The sequence below is a fragment of the Lethenteron reissneri genome, chromosome 62 (genome assembly GCF_015708825.2).
Source record: "Lethenteron reissneri isolate LAM-NWPU_2019-01 chromosome 62, ASM1570882v1, whole genome shotgun sequence".
NCBI lineage: Eukaryota > Metazoa > Chordata > Hyperoartia > Petromyzontiformes > Petromyzontidae > Lethenteron > Lethenteron reissneri.
The window spans coordinates 1324896-1342258 of NC_083840.1; the positions used below are offsets into that span (position 1 = coordinate 1324896).

The window sequence follows — 17363 nt, forward strand, 5'->3', positions numbered from 1 at the left end:
CAGGGCGGTGGATTGGAGGTCAGGGCAGTGTATTGGAGGTCAGGGTGGTGTATTGGAGGTCAGGGCGGTGTATTGGAGGTCAGGGCGGTGTATTGGAGGTCAGGGCGGTGGATTGGAGGTCAGGGCGGTGGATTGGAGGTCAGGGCGGTGGATTGGAGGTCAGGGCGGTGGATTGGAGGTCAGGGCGGTGGATTGGAGGTCAGGGCAGTGTATTGGAGGTCAGGGCGGTGTATTGGAGGTCAGGGCGGTGTATTGGAGGTCAGGGCGGTGTATTGGAGGTCAGGGCGGTGGATTGGAGGTCAGGGCGGTGGATTGGAGGTCAAGGCGGTGGATTGGAGGTCACGGCGGTGGATTGGAGGTCAGGGCGGTGGATTGGAGGTCAGGGCGGTGGATTGGAGGTCACGGCGGTGGATTGGAGGTCAGGGCGGTGGATTGGAGGTCACGGCGGTGGATTGGAGGTCAGGGCGGTGGATTGGAGGTCATGGCGATGGATTGGAGGTCACGGCGATGGATTGGAGGTCACGGCGGTGGATTGGAGGTCACGGCGGTGGATTGGAGGTCAGGGCGGTGGATTGGAGGTCACGGCGATGGATTGGAGGTCACGGCGATGGATTGGAGGTCACGGCGGTGGATTGGAGGTCACGGCGGTGGATTGGAGGTCACGGCGATGGATTGGAGGTCACGGCGGTGGATTGGAGGTCACGGCGATGGATTGGAGGTCAGGGCCGTGGATTGGAGGTCAGGGCCGTGGATTGGAGGTCACGGCGGTGGATTGGAGGTCACGGCGGTGGATTGGAGGTCACTGCGGTGGATTGGAGGTCACGGCGATGGATTGGAGGTCACAGCGGTGGATTGGAGGTCACAGCGGTGTATTGGAGGTCAGGGCGGTGGATTGGAGGTCAGGGCGGTGGATTGGAGGTCAGGGCGGTGGATTGGAGGTCAGGGCGGTGGATTGGAGGTCACGGCGGTGGATTGGAGGTCACGGCGGTGGATTGGAGGTCACGGCGGTGGATTGGAGGTCACGGCGGTGGATTGGAGGTCACGGCGATGGATTGGAGGTCAGGGCCGTGGATTGGAGGTCACGGCGGTGGATTGGAGGTCACTGCGGTGGATTGGAGGTCACGGCGATGGATTGGAGGTCACGGCGGTGGATTGGAGGTCACAGCGGTGGATTGGAGGTCACAGCGGTGGATTGGAGGTCACTGCGGTGGATTGGAGGTCACAGCGGTGGATTGGAGGTCACGGCAATGGATTGGAGGTCACGGCGGTGGATTGGAGGTCACGGCGGTGGATTGGAGTTCAGGGCGGTGGATTGGAGGTCACGGCGATGGATTGGAGGTCACGGCGGTGGATTGGAGGTCACGGCGGTGGATTGGAGGTCAGGGCGGTGGATTGGAGGTCACGGCGGTGGATTGGAGGTCAGGGCGGTGGATTGGAGGTCACAGCGATGGATTGGAGGTCACAGCGGTGGATTGGAGGTCACGGCGGTGGATTGGAGGTCAGGGCGGTGGATTGGAGGTCACGGCGATGGATTGGAGGTCACGGCGGTGGATTGGAGGTCACGGCGATGGATTGGAGGTCAGGGCGGTGTATTGGAGGTCAGGGCGGTGTATTGGAGGTCAGGGCGGTGGATTGGAGGTCAGGGCGGTGGATTGGAGGTCAGGGCGGTGGATTGGAGGTCAGGGCGGTGGATTGGAGGTCAGGGCGGTGGATTGGAGGTCAGGGCGGTGGATTGGAGGTCAGGGCGGTGGATTGGAGGTCAGGGCGGTGGATTGGAGGTCAGGGCGGTGGATTGGAGGTCAGGGCGGTGGATTGGAGGTCAGGGCGGTGGATTGGAGGTCACGGCGGTGGATTGGAGGTCACGGCGATGGATTGGAGGTCACAGCGGTGGATTGGAGGTCAGCACGAGAAGCCGAGCAGGAACACAGAACGGGTTGAGGGGCAACGCGGGCGGCGACGAGAGCCGCGGATCAACAAGCGCCGTCGCGCCGCCCCTAGCGGCCACACCACCCACACTGGGCACGCCACCCCCATCGGCCACACCACTGCCAAGGGAGGTCTTCTTGTCCGTGATCTTCATGGTGTCCCGTGTCTCTGTGTCTCTCCTACCAGTGTCTACCCCTATCCCTGCATCTCCTCCCCGTGTCTCCGCATCTCCTCCCCGTGTCTCCGCATCTCCTCCCCGTGTCTCCGCATCTCCTCCCCGTGTCTCCGCATCTCCTCCCCGTGTCTCCGCATCTCCTCCCCGTGTCTCCGCATCTCCTCCCCGTGTCTCCGCATCTCCTCCCCGTGTCTCCGCATCTCCTCCCCGTGTCTCCGCATCTCCTCCCCGTGTCTCCGCATCTCCTCCCCGTGTCTCCGCATCTCCTCCCCGTGTCTCCGCATCTCCTCCCCGTGTCTCCACGTCCGACTCCGCAGGCCCCGTGAGGTGGTGCTGAGCACGCCGGAGGAACCGGCGCAGCGGCGTGGAGCTCAGGCGCCGTACCTCCTCCTCCAGGTCGTCCAGCAGCTGAAGCACCAGCGCACTCTCTGTCACACACACGCACACACCACCACCACCACCACAAGACCCGCCGTTCGCCACCAATAAGTGGCGGTGACGTCGCCGCCACAGCGCTCGTGCCAGGCTCTGTGCACTTTATGGCCACGTGAAGTGTCGAACGCTCGCTGGCAGGAGGTCACAGTACAGACGCAGGTGCCATGGGTTGACCGACTGAGATGCCTGGCGAATGCACCACCTGTGCCCCCCCCCCCCCCCCCCCACTGTGCCAACTCGCTACGTTGCTGGAGGGCGACTGCCTCTAACTGCCCCAGCAGCATCGTTCATGAGCCTCCAGAGGCCGATCTTGACACCGCTGCTACCAGTCATTGGCAAGTCCACTCGGCTCCATATCCACTCGTACCACATCATTCCACGTAGCCGGCACGTATGGCACGTACGTACATACAGCAACAACCACAACAGCTGCCATTCGCCACTGTAATGTGCACATCGCTCTCGTAGACGATTTTAGGTGCGAAGAGAAACCACAGACGAGAGGGGAAGGCAGCAGCGGCCACGCAATTAACCGGCACTGCCTCGCCTGGTTTACAGGAGGTCGTGGGTTCGATCCCGGCCATGACGCCTGCTGCTGTATATTTAGAGTTTGCGTGTCTCTCTCTCATCATCATCATCACGGTGGCTAGGAGATGTTAACTACCTCGCCTGGTGTACAGGAGGTCGTGGGTTCGATCCCGACCCTGACGCCTGCTGCTGTATATTTAGAGTTTGCGTGTTTCTCTCTCATCATCATCATCACGGTGGCTAGGAGATGTTAACTACCTCGCCTGGTATACAGGAGGCGGTGGGTTCGATCCCGACCCTGACGCCTGCTGCTGTATATTTGGAGTTTGCGTCTCTCTCTCTCATCATCATCACGGTGGCTAGGAGATGTTAACTACCTCGTCTGGTATGCAGGAGGTCGTGGGTTCGATCCCGACCCTGACGATGCCTGCTGCTGTATATTTGGAGTTTGCGTGTCGTGTGGATTTTTCTCCGGGTCCTCCGGGTTTTCCCTCCGCATTTAGAATTGACATCTCGCGTTCAGAGGACTTCGCTACCACGAAAATTTTCACGTGAGAAGCCACTTGGTTGAGCGATCATTTGTGACAGTCGGACTGTCGCTTCTGAAAAGGAGCTGGAGTACATATCGCTCAGTGTGGGCTCTGACATGGTAAAAATAAAAAGTTAAAAGATTTGATTTTCGATTTAAAGCTTTCGTGACTGCAGGGATTCATGTTCTTGGTTCTTTCGGTAAAGTCATGTAGAAGGGAAATAATAAAATAATAAAATAAAACAATAAAATTCTCACGACGTTTCGATTGCAACACAAGAAATCATCATCAGGTATGAAAACCACAGCAAGAATTTTTTTTTCACCGCCACTTTTTTCAAATATTTCTTGCTGTGGTTTTCCCACCTGATGATGATTGCTCGTGTTGCAATCGAAACGTCGTGAGAATTTTATTGTTAAATTTTTATTTTAAAAGTTTTAGTGTCTATCTCTCTGCACCCACCTTTGGCGTTGATGGGGGGCGGTGGTCCCGTCTTGAAGGCCGACGCCAGGTACTTGTAGACACAGCCCAGGCTCAGGGTCTCACCCCTCTCCTGCTCCTCCTGCTGCTGCGCTCCCCGCGGGGAGCGGTCGGGGGGGTGCAGCAGCGGCTCGGCCGTAGCGGGGGTCGGGGAAACCCCGGGGGAGCGGGGGTTGAGGGAGGGAGACCCCAGCTGGTGAGTTTCAAGATCGCCGATCGTGAAAACCTGGAGAACACACGCACAGAGAGGGAGAGAGACGGAAAAGGTCCTTGGTAAGGGCGCGCCTCAACATGCGTCTGGAGTTGTGTCGTTTAAAAAACTCCAGAACTCACCAACTGCAGGGATTCATATTCTTGGTTCTTTTGGTAAAGTCACGTAGAAGGGAAATAATAAAATAAAAAATATATAAAACAATAAAAATATTAAAGAATAATTTTTTATTTTTGTTATTTTATAATTTCCCTTCTACGTGACTTTACCAAAAGAACCAAGAATATCTCCTAGCCACCTTGATGATGATGGTGAGAGAGACACAAACTACACATATAGAGCAGGCGTCAGGGTCGGGATCGAACCCACGACCTCCTGCATACCAGACGAGGTAGTTAACATCTCCTAGCCACAGTGGCACGATATTAATTCCCCGAGGGCACAAATATTTACGTGAAACGCTGCTGCTATTGGTGGAACAGGTAATTTGGAGAAACCATACCTGTCAACCCCTAATCAGCGCCCTACCTTATTACAGACCAATTCAGACCTTATTGGTCACCCCGTGCCCTTATACATCTCAACGTTCATCTTACAAAGTCCCATCGCAAGGGAGAAACACAAACAAATAGACAATTTTTGGTTGCCCGTATTGAAACAGCTGTATGCTGAGTGGACCCAAAAACTCGATTTCCACTGTGCAAGAATACAGGTAAACCGTATGGGTTGACAGGGACGTGAAACCAGCGATATTAATTTCTCAGTTCAGCTCACGAAGGAGAGCTGAAGCTTCTGTCGACACACCTGATGACGCTGCCTGTAGTATGCAGTGAAACGTTGAAACATCCCGGTCTGCCGGGAAACCAAATCGGTTGGCCCATTTACCCACGTGACCGCACCTTGGCAATGTACGGTGCCAAAGACGTTCAACGTACAATTCATGCAGGTGTAGGGGATCTGCGAGCCATCATCACGCACCACGCAGACATGAACTCTCCGCACTCGGCGTAGTGCACACCAATCGCACGCACGGGAATACACTGGACGGGGGGTCAAGGGTTAAAGGGCGCTGACGTCACACGGACTCGGCGTGCGAGACGGAGATGTGTGTTGGGAATGAGGGCGGAAATGGAGGGTTTCAAGTGGCTGTGAGACACTCTTTGGTTCTTTCGGTAAAGTCACGGAGGTATAAAATACAGCAGCCCTCTTGCCCACCCACTTCAGCAGTTGTTTCCTGCTGTGGTTGTCCCACCTGATGACGGACGCTTGTGTTGCGCCTGAAACGTCGTGATTTATTTTATTTTATACCCACGTGACTTTACCGAAAGAACCAAAGAGTACGGATCCCTGCAGTCACGAAAACTTCAAATCTCGATTGGGCTGTGAGGGGTTGGTATTAGGAACGAGTGTGGCTGTGGTTTAAAGAATAAAGAAGCCTTCAATCAGTCTCCGACGCCTCTTCACAGGTACTCATTCAAGGCTTAATCGGCCTTGGGGACGACCCAGCACCAGGGTTCTGATGTTCGCTGTCACCGATGTTGGCCGTGAGAGGGAATTGAACTTGGGTCGTCAGGTTCGTACCGCAGTGTGCTAACCACCCGCGTCTACCCGCGTCCCCTCCGTGTCTCCCTGTGCCTCCCCGTGTCTCCCTGTGTCCCCATGTCTCCACATGTCTCCCCATGTCCCCTCCGTGTCTCCCGGCATCTCCCCACAAACCCCCCCCCCCCCCCCATCTGCGTCTCACCACGTCCTCCCGTGTCCCCCCACGTGTCTCACAGTGGAGGGTTCCTCACCTGCGTGAACGCGGTCGAAGTGGTGTCCACCACGGAGCCCGAGGCCCGCTCAGCCACCTCGATCCACCGCTGCAACGGGACACGGAGACCGCACCCTGTGGCAACCGGAAGCTAAGGGCTCGATTGATGGCAATGACGACTGAAATAATTTAATACATTTCAGTATTCCTGCCATCATTCTTCTATTTCGATTTAAAGCTTTCGTGACTGCAGGGATTCATCTTCTTGGTTCTTTCGGTAAAGTCACGTAGAAGGGAAGTAATAAAATAATAAAAATAAAACATAATAAAATAAAATAATTTTTATTATGTTTTATTTTATAAAATAAAATAATTTTTATTATGTTTTATTTTTATTATTTTATTACTTCCCTTCTACGTGACTTTACCGAAAGAACTAAGAAGATCATTCTTCTACTTTATCGCTCATCGGATTCCTCCAGTATAAATATTATGTTGATGCTGCTGTTAATGATGATGACGAGGATGATGCTGCTACTGATAAACTCTTTTATTTTTATTTTAACAGGTAAGGCTCACTGAGCTATAGAGTTCTTTTTTCAGAAGTGACCTGGCCACAAATAATAGCTCAACTAAACGGCTTATCATGGTGTGGAAGTTTATATCGGCCAAATACTCGAAACACGTGTTGCTGATTCGACATGTGGAGGGAAAATCCAGAGATCCTGGTGAAAAATCCACTCGACCACAGGAAGAGAGAGAGAGAGAGACACGCAAACTCCAAATATACAGCAGCAGGCGTCAGAGTTGGGATCGAACCCACGACCTCCTGTATACCAGGCGAGGGAGATGACATCTCCTCGCCACCACGGCGTCATAGGTGGGAAACGCGTTACGATTGTGGGCTAAAAGGGGAGCTATCCGAATGGGTGCGACTGGGCTGGGTGGAGGCTCAGCGGTAGAGTGGGGTGCCTTGTGGGATCGTATGTGTTTGGGTGATTTGTTGACCTTTCTTGAACTTTGCAGTCCTATCGTATTTTGTGTTGTGTTTGTCGTTGTGACGTTCTTACCCCGTGCCCCCGACTGGACATCTGTGAAAAGAGAGCTCCGTAGCTGACCGGATTCCTCCTCCAGTATAAATAAATACAGTAAAACCTTGCATTGCAAGTAACTTGGTCTGCGAGTGTTTTGCAAGACGAGAAAAATGTTAAAGTAAATATTAATTTGATAAACGAGCGAGGTCTTGCAATACGAGTAGTACGTGTAGTATACACTTTGTCTGCCGAGCGTCACGTGATCACAACTGATATACGAGTGAATTTATATTTAAAGCTTTCGTGACTGCAGGGATTCATCTTCTTGGTTCTTTCGGTAAACCAGGTCCGTCGAGGCGACAGAGTCTGAATGAAACAGCACACGAGCTTGGAGCATATATATAAGCTGGGCGCCTTGACAAAGGAATTTGCATATCAAGAGAAATGTAGCATATTTATGGGAAATGCAGGAATGTGATTAGTACTACATATGCATGTGCATTATGCAGGATTAACAGCATCAAAGGGAGCTGCAGTTGCTGCTGCTGCTGCAGTTGCTGCTGCTGCAGTTGCTGCTGCTGCAGTTGCTGCTGCTGCAGTTACTGCTGCTGCAGTTACTGCTGCTTCTGCAGCTACTGCTGCTACTGCAGTTTCTGCTGCTACTGCAGTTACTGCTGCTGCAGTTACTGCTGCTGCTGCAGTTTCTGCTGCTGCTGCAGTTTCTGCTGCTGCTGCAGTTGCTGCTGCTGCAGTTTCTGCTGCTGCTGCAGTTTCTGCTGCTGCTGCAGTTGCTGCTGCTGCTGCAGTTTCTGCTGCTGCTGCAGTTGCTGCTGCTGCAGTTGCTGCTGCTGCTGCAGTTGCTGCTACTGTTGCAGTTGCTGCCTTATCCATTTTAATATAACACTATGTATTATTCTACCCACCCTAATGTGTATCACACTGCTATATATTTACTATACAATTATGACACCATACATTACTCTGCACACTGCACCATGCCAGTGAGTGGAACGCGGTCTGAAAGTCACCATAAACGTGAACACAATCAGTTAAGATCCGAAATGGTTTATTACATCCTTCCAATGATTGCTAAGTCAGAATCCATCTTCTCGGTTGAAATTGTCTCTGTGTTTGTATATGTGGATCGCCTCATGAACGAATCTCTCATGATAGCCAGATGGCTTGCAGAGAACCTCTGTCTTGGAGAAGTCAATGTCATGTGAGCCCACTGAATTCACTCACATGACATTGACTTCTCCAAGACAGAGGTTCTCTGCAAGCCATTTGGCTACCATGAGAGATTCGTTCATGAGGCGATCCACATATACAAACACAGAGACAATTTCAACCGAGAAGATGGATTCTGGCTTAGCAATCATTGCAAGGACGTAATAAACCATTTTGGATCTTAACTGATTGTGTTCACGTTTACGGTGACTTTCAGACCGCGTTCCACTCACTGGCATGGTGCAGTGTGCAGAGTAATGTATGGTGTCGTAATTGTATAGTAAATATATAGCAGTGTGATACACATTAGGGTGGGTAGAATAATACATAGTGTTATATTAAAATGGATAAGGCAGCAACTGCAACAGCAGCAGCAACTGCAGCAGCAGCAACTGCAGCAGCAGCAGCAACTGCAGCAGCAACTGCAGCAGCAGCAGAAACTGCAGCAGCAGCAGAAACTGCAGTAGCAGCAGTAGCTGCAGAAGTAGCAGTAACTGCAGCAGCAGCAACTGCAGCAGCAGCAACTGCAGCAGAAGCAACTGCAGCAGCAGCAACTGCAGCAGCAGCAGCAACTGCATCTCCCTTTGATGCTGTTAATCCTGCATAATGCACATGCATATGTAGTACTAATCACATTCCTGCATTTCCCATAAATATGCTAAATTCCTCTTGATATGCAAATTCCTTTGTCAAGGCGCCCAGCTTATATATATGCTCCAAGCTCGTGTGCTGTTTCATTCAGACTCTGTCGCCTCGACGGACCTGGTTTTCACCTGAGGACGGCTGCTTGCGTTATGGCCGAAACGTCGTGAGATTAATTTTATTATGTTTTATTTTTATTATTTTATTACTTCCCTTCTACGTGACTTTACCGAAAGAACCAAGAAGATGAATCCCTGCAGTCACGAAAGCTTTAAATCGAAATTCCTTTCGGTAAAGTCGTCACGTAGAAGGGAAATAATAAAAATAAAACATAATAAAATACAATTCTCACGACGTTTCGGCCACAACGCAAGCAGCCGTCCTCAGGTGAAGAACAGGTCTGTCGGAAAGACAGCGTCTGAATGACGTCGTGAGAATTGTATTTTATAATGTTTTATTTTTATTATTTTATTATTTCCCTTCTACGTGACTTTACCGAAAGAACCAAGAAGATGATATACGAATATACGAGTGCTTTGGATTACAAACACGTTTCCGGAACGAATTATGCTCGCAATCCAAGGTTTTACCGAATTCTGATTCTCCGATTCTGAACCCACGACCTCCAGCATACCGGGGCGAGCCACTTCACACCTCGCCACCGCGTCGATCTGCTCTCCCCTCACTCACATCCAGTGGCGATCTTCTCTCCTCATCCACCTCCTCGTCGTCGTCATCACCGCCCCCTCCACACCACTGCCACCACCGCGACCCCGGTCCGCGCTTGAGCAGGAAGGCCTCCAGCTGGGCGTGGGTGCGGCCGGGCAGGGAGCAGCCGATCGCCGCTGCGAGGCTCCCGGGGCTGGCGGGGGCCTCGCCGCGACGCTGGCGGAGAGCCCGGAGGATGTCGCGCTTCTCCCGGCGGAGCCACGCTCGGGGACGGGAGACGCCGCCGCCGCCGCTGCGCCCTCGCGCCCCGCTGTCGATGATGAATCGCGAAGGGGCCGAACGCTGCCGGCTTGGGGGCTTCATGGCTGCGGCACCGAAGCCACGACCCACAACACAATTCACAGCAAACCCTACAACAACCAACACCACACCCTGCAACAACCAACACCACACCCTACAACAACCAACACCACACCCTACAACAACCAACACCACACACCACACTCTACAGGCCTACAACAACCAACACCACGCACCACACCCTACAACAACCAACACCACACCCCACACTCTACAGGCCGACAACAACCAACACCACACACCACACCCTACAACAACCAACACCACACCCCACACTCTACAGGCCGACAACAACCAACACCACACACCACACCCTACAACAACCAACACCACACCCCACACTCTACAGGCCGACAACAACCAACACCACACACCACACCCTACAACAACCAACATTATTGGGGGGGACACATCCCCCCCAATATTCAAATGTTCAAAATGTCCCCCCCAATATATTGCTATAAACAATATAAAACAAAAATTCTATGCTATGTAAATAAAAACTAAAATTTGCTAAAACTTGGCCACAATATCTTGACTTCTCATCATAAAACAATGCATAGATTTAAGTGATTGTGGTTATGATTGTACTTCATAAATCCCTAATCTCTGTAATTACATACAATGAAACAAGAAAAGAAAAAAAAACAGAGCAATGTAATACAATACGCTATTTGACATTATTGTTAAAGAAAAGTCCATCTCATGTGTTAGTGAATTTTTTTATATTTTCGGTAGGAAATTTGTTTTCAAATTTAGATTTTTTTTCTGGGGGGGGGGGGCCTAGACCCCCTGGAAGATTTGGTCCCCCCCAATGTTGACTCCACGGCTACAGCCTTGCCACACACATACCCTATACAAACCAACACCACACACACACCCTACAACACCACACACACCCCCTACAACACCACACACACCCTACAAACAAAGATCCCCCGTATAGCCTTAACAGACTGTAGGGGCAAGTGCTGTTAGCGAGCACCTATGAAGGCCAGAACGGTACACGAGGGGGTGGGTGGCCAGCACCACGCCCGACCGCCTTTGTCTCCCTAGTGACGATGTTTACACACCGCACCAGGTACTCATTTAAGGCTGAGTCGACCTAGGGGAGGCCCAGGACCGGTTCAGATAATCGTCACTGGTGTTAGCCGTGAGCGGGAATCGAACCCGGGTCGCTAGGTTCATAGCGCAGCGCGCTAACCGCTACACTACCGCTCCCCACTACACACCCTACAACAACCAACACCACACACCACACCCTACAACAACCAACACCACACACACCCTACAACAACCAACATCACGCACACCCTACATAACAACAACCGCCGATCGTCACCGAGCGGTGGCGGTGACGTCGCCACGGCGCTCGTGCCAGGCTGGGTGCACGTTACGGCCACAGGGAAGTGTCGAAAGGCCGCTTGGCAGGAGGTCACGGCAGACCCGGGTGATGCCATGGGTTGACATACAGACAAAGATCCCCCATATAGCCTTAACAGACTGTTGGGGAAAGTGCTGTTAGCGAGCACCAATTAAGGCTGGTACGGCACACGGGGGGGTGGGTGGCCACCACCACGCCCGGACGCCTTTGTCTCCCCAGTGGAGATGTTTACACACCAGATACATATTTGAGGCTGAATCGACCTAGGGGAGACCCAGGACCGGTACAAATAATCGTCACTGGTGTTCACCGTGAGCGAGAATGGAACTCGGCTCGCCGGGTTCGTAGTGCAGCATAACGCGAACCACTACAACCACACACCCCCACACACACCCACACACAACTACACACACACCCCCACAACTACACACACACCCACACACAACTACACACACCCACATACACCCACAACTACACACACATCCACAACTACACACACACACCCACAACTACACACACATCCACAACTACACACACACACCCACAACTACACACCCCCACAACTACAGACACACCCACACAAAACTACACACACACCCACACACAACTACACACACACATCCACACACAACTACACACACACATCCACACACAACTACACACACCCACATACACCCACAACTACACACACACCCACACACAACTACACACCCCCCCCCACAACTCCACACACACCCACACACAACCACACACCCCCACACACCCACAACTACACACACATCCACAACTACACACACAACTACACACACACCCACACACACCCACACACACACCCACACACACCCCCACACACACCCACAACTACACACACACCCCCACACACCCCCACAACTACACACACACCCACAACTACACACCCCCACACACAACTACACACACACCCACACAACTACACCCCCCCACAACTACACACCCACAACTACACAACAACAACCGCCATTCGCCACTAAGTGGCGGTGACGTCACCACGACGCTTGTGCCAGGCCATGTGCACCTTGAGGCCACGTGAAGTGTCGAATGCCCGCTGGCAGGAGGTCACGGGGCAGACCCAGGTGCCACAGGTCGACTGACTGAGATGACCGAGATGACTGGCTGATGCACTACCTGTGCCCCCTACTGTGCCAACTTGCTGTGCTTTAGCCACCCGGCGCTCCGCTCGTTGTTGTGAGCGTCGCTCCTCCGCCCTCCGTTGTTGTTGGAGGGCGACTGCCTCCAACTGCCCAGTAGCGTCCTTCACGAGCCTCCTCCACAGAGGCTGATCTTGACACCGCTGGTACCAGTCATCGGCAAGTCCACTCAGCTCCACGTCCTGCTGTACCACATCACTCCATCTCTTCTCTAGCCCGTGCCGCGCCCGTTTAGCCCCCTCGATCCGGCTGAACAAAAGCTGTTTAGGCATGCGGTGGCTGGGCATGCGGGCTACATGACCCAGCCAACGCAGCCTTGCCTGTCGGAGGAGCTCACCAATGGGACTTTGCCCAGATCTTTCAAGGATTTGTGAGCTCCTCACACAATCCAGCCTGGTTAAACCCAGGATGGATCGTAGGCAGGCCAGCCTAAATGTTTCCAACCGGCGAAGATGCTCCATTAGGGGGGTCCACGTTTTGCAAGCGTAGAGAAGGGAGGGAATGACTGTGGCCGAGAAGACCTGAAGCTTCGTGCGGAGCGACAGACCAGGTAGCTTCCACACAGCGTTACGCAACTGATGAAAAGATATTGCCGCTCGACTGATTCGGAGTGAGACCTCTGCTGTTAAACTGGAGCCGGTCATAAGCACACTGCCCAGGTATGGGAAACTCTCTACTCTCTCCACTACTGCCCCATCACCGAATGGGAGTTGTGGGGGTGGAGTGTCCGATGGTACAAAATACCCAGGCAGGTGCTTAGTTTTGGTGGGGCTGATGGTAAGGCCCCACCACTTAGTGGCACGCTCTAGTCTCAGCAGCAGCATCTCCAACTCCTCCTCTGAATGAGCAGCTATTACCAAATCATCGGCATACATAACGTGGTTGACCAATAGGGAGCCATCCCTTGATCACACCCGGGCATCGATCAGCCTCCAATTATATTTGTACCAAATAGAAATCCCCCGGTACAGCTATTCCAAGGCCTCACAAACTACGTGGTCAAAATAGATGTTAAATAATGTGGGAGCCAGAGGACATCCCTGTCGCACCCCAAGGTGTACAGGGAAAGTCTCTGACTCCCGGCCACGTAGTTTTACCCGGGCCCGCTCACCATCATGAAGGTCCTTAATGATCGTGAGTAGAGGGTCAGGGACTCCGAAAGCATGAAGAACAACCCAGAGCCCAGGCCTACTGATGGTATCATAGGCCTTGACCAGGTCAATAAAGCAGAGATGTAGGTCTTGTTGGAATTCCCTACACATCTGCTGTAGCAGACGGACAGAAAATATGGCATCTGTGCAGGACCGCCCTTTCCTGAAACCGCATTGGGGTTCCGAAAGCCTCTCCTCAGCATGCCTAGCAAGGCAATGTTGAATAATCCTTGCCAGGACCTTTCCCGGCACACTGAGGAGTGAGATGCCCCTGTAGTTGTTACAGTCTGTGCGGTCCCCCTTCTTAAAGAGGGGGACCACCAGGGCATCCTTCCAATCCTGCGGAACCCGTCCAGTGGTCCAGACTGTTGTTATGATGTCGTATAGGGCAGTCTGTGCACAAACGCCACCCTCCCTCAGCATTTCGCTTGGAAGATCATCTCTGCCCGGTGCCTTTTATGGTCTCAGACTCCGGATCGCCTTCAGTACTTCCTCAACAGATGGCACCTCAGCCAGCCACTCATAGGGGGTGACTTCTTCCAATATTTGAGGCACCGCAGCCTCAGCAGGGTTATCCCCACTTTGTGCCATGATGTTTTCCTGGCTGAGGGATTTCCCCTCCCCCAGGACCTCACAGAAATGCTCAGCAAATCTGCAAACCTGTTCCTGGGGGTCGGAGATTGGATCACTGTTTTTCCCCTAATGATGGTAATAGGTGTGGCGCTGCAGGTTACTTTTTTGATGGAGTTAAATAGTGATTTGTGATCGCGGGCCACTGAGGCAGAATCCATCTCCTCAGCAACCCGTGACCACCACCCATCCTTGCAGCGTCTTACGGCTCTCCGAACCTCCGAGCGAAGACTGCGGTAATCTTCCTCATTCTCTGACGTGGGATGCTGTAGCCGATTAGAGTGGGCCTGTCGCTTTTTCTCAACTATTCTGAACACCTCCTCTGTCAGCCAGAGTTTCTGGGGAGGTCTGGACCGCGTACTCAAAGCAGCCACTGCAGCTGCATGAGTCACAGTCCTCAACCTCGCCCATTTACCCTCGACATCAGGAGGAGTGGGGGACGATGCCAACCCCAGCTGCAAGCGATGATGAAATTCTCGCTTGCAACTTTCATCAGCTAACTGAGACCAGGCCACTTTAGGTTGGAATTGGGTCCTGGGTGTACACCCACTACCGGAGTGGAAGAATGGCAGGCGCATCTTACAGATGACTAGTCGATGGTCAGAGGGCAGATCAGCTCCACGGTAGGTCCTGGTGTCAAGGACATGGGCTCGAATCCGCTGGTCCGTCACTACGTAGTCCAGCAGATGTTCTTGCTTGGACCCGGCATGCATCCATGATGTTGTGTGGATGCGCCGATGCCGGAAGAGCGTGTTGGTAATTAAAAGCCCATGGGCTGCACAAAAATCTAGCAGCCTCCTGCCGTTGTTATTGAGCTGATCTGGCCCATGCCTTCCAATCACTCCAGACCAGGTGCCAGCATCATGACCAACTCGGGCATTGAAGTCCCCCAACAAGATGACTCTGTCCCGAGTGGCCACTTTAGCCAGCACCTGTGACAGGAGGTCATAGAAAGCGTCTGACTCATCGGCTTTGCCTGCATCCCTCCACTGATGTTCGTCTTCTGTGGGGGCATAAGTAACCACGACCACCACTCCACACACACCCACACAACTACACACACACACAACTACACACACACACAACTACACACACACACAACTACACACACCCACAACTACACAACCACGAAAAAACAAAGATAAAGATCCCCCATATAAACATAACAGACTATTGGGGCAAGTGCTGTTAGCGAGCACCTATGAAGGCCACCCACATGTTACCCCCAGTCACCCCCCACGTGACCCCCACTCACCCCCACGTGACCCACAGTCACCCCCCACGTGACCCCCACTCACCCCCACGTGACCCCCACTCACCTCCACGTGACCCCCACTCACCCCCACGTGACCCCCACTCACCTCCACGTGACCCCCGCACGTTAAAGACCTCGGGACGTTTCACGTCTCCACGAACCACCTCGCCGCGTTAAGCCGCTTGGGGAATCGAATCGATGTTCGGTATCGGGGTTCGTGTACGAGCGGGGAATAATCGATTCGTTTAAACGCACTGCGGGCTATGGGATTGGAAATCGATTCCTTTAATGAGAAGTTTCGATTCCGATTTATAGGCTCGCGTCTCTTCCGAGGCCGGGCGAAAGGCGTCCGGTGACGTCACTCCGTAAGGGTGACATGACGTCATCGCCCGATGCGTGTCTGACGCAATTACGTCACTCACTAAATGATAAACTAAAACTATCTATAGTTTTCTGGTTAGATTTCTGTTGCTATTTCTTTTATACCTGATGATGATTGCTTGTGTTGCAGTCGAAACGTCGTATTATGCTATTATTTAATTTATTATTTTATCTTTATACGTGACTTTACCGAAAGAACCAAAGAATAAAACTAATTTTTAAATCTTTTTTTAGTCTTACCTGGAGATTTTTTGCGGAGATTTTTCTCAGACGCGACCCGGTTATCACAAAGTATGGCCCAACGAAGTGAACTTATCATCATCATCATCACGTGGAAACTTATAGCAGCTCTAAGGGGACGTCCATAAATGACGTCACGCGATTTTGGGCGATTTTTGCCCCCCCCCCTCGTCACACGGCGTCACAAGAAGTCAGACCCCCCCCTCAAATATGACGTCACAAAGCTCTGCCCCCCCCCACCCCCAATAAAACATGCGTCAAATCGCTTTAAACTATTGTCATTGCAGTGCGTGTTTAATGTGGCGCTGCACTCTGATGCTGTAGGAGAAAACATTTATTACAAAGTCTATTTAATTAGGTAATGGAGGGGGGTGGTAGAGGGGGGGGGGTGGAGGGGCGGGGGGGTGGAGAAGGGGGTGGAGGGGGGGGTGGTGGAGGGGGTGGTAGAGGGGGGGGTGGAGGGGGGGTGGGGGGCGGGGTAGTTGAGAGGGGTGAAGGGGCGGGGTGGTGGGGGGGGTGAAGGGGAGGGGGGGTGGTGGAGGGGGTGGTAGGGGCGGGGTGGAGGGGGGGGTGGTGGAGGGGGGGTGGAGGGGCGGGGTGGAGGGGGGAGGGGGTGGTGGAGGGGTGAAGGGGCGGGGTAGTGGGGGGGGTGGAGGGGCGGGGTGGTGGAGGGGCGGGGTGGAGGGGGGTGGTGGAGGGGGGGTGGAGGGGCGGGGTGGAGGGGCGGGGTGGTGGAGGGGGGGGGTGGAGGGGTGAAGGGGTGAAGGGGTGGGGTGGTGGAGGGGCGGGGTGGTGGAGGGGTGGTGGAGGGGGGGTGAAGGGGCGGGGTGGTGGAGGGGGGGGTGGAGGGGTGAAGGGGCGGGGTGGTGGAGGGGCGGGGTGGTGGAGGGGTGGTGGGGTGGAGGGGCGGGGTGGAGGGGGGAGGGGGGTGGTGGGGTGGAGGGGCGGGGTGGAGGGGGGAGGGGGGTGGTGAGGGGGGGTGGAGGGGCGGGGTGGAGGGGGGAGGGGGGTGGTGAGGGGGGGTGAAGGGGCGGGGTGGTGGAGGGGGGGGGTGGTGGAGGGGTGGTGGGGGGGGGGGTGGAGGGGCGGGGTGGAGGGGGGAGGGGGGTGGTGGGGTAGAGGGGCGGGGTGGAGGGGGGTGGTGAGGGGGGGTGGTGGGGCGGGT

The 17363-nt window shown here is 53.6% G+C and overlaps 1 protein-coding gene across 2 annotated transcripts; it reads right to left on the bottom strand.

Annotated features, from left to right (window-relative positions):
* Window positions 1-1294: 1294 nt before the first annotated feature.
* On the bottom strand, window positions 1295-15773 carry LOC133358463 (snRNA-activating protein complex subunit 2-like). 2 transcript variants are annotated; one of them, XM_061576762.1, is made up of 5 exons: window positions 15684-15773; window positions 9632-9975; window positions 6079-6147; window positions 4057-4300; window positions 1295-2529 (listed from the first exon to the last, which is right to left on the bottom strand). In XM_061576762.1, exons 2-5 carry the CDS (start codon window positions 9971-9973, stop codon window positions 1880-1882), a joined length of 1305 nt encoding a protein of 434 aa, XP_061432746.1. In that variant the 5' UTR covers window positions 9974-9975; window positions 15684-15773; the 3' UTR covers window positions 1295-1879. The 2 variants fall into 2 exon arrangements, with proteins under 2 accessions (XP_061432746.1, XP_061432747.1); XM_061576763.1 differs by lacking the exon at window positions 15684-15773 and having other exon boundaries at window positions 9632-10165.
* Between the last annotated feature and the right edge of the window lie 1590 nt (window positions 15774-17363).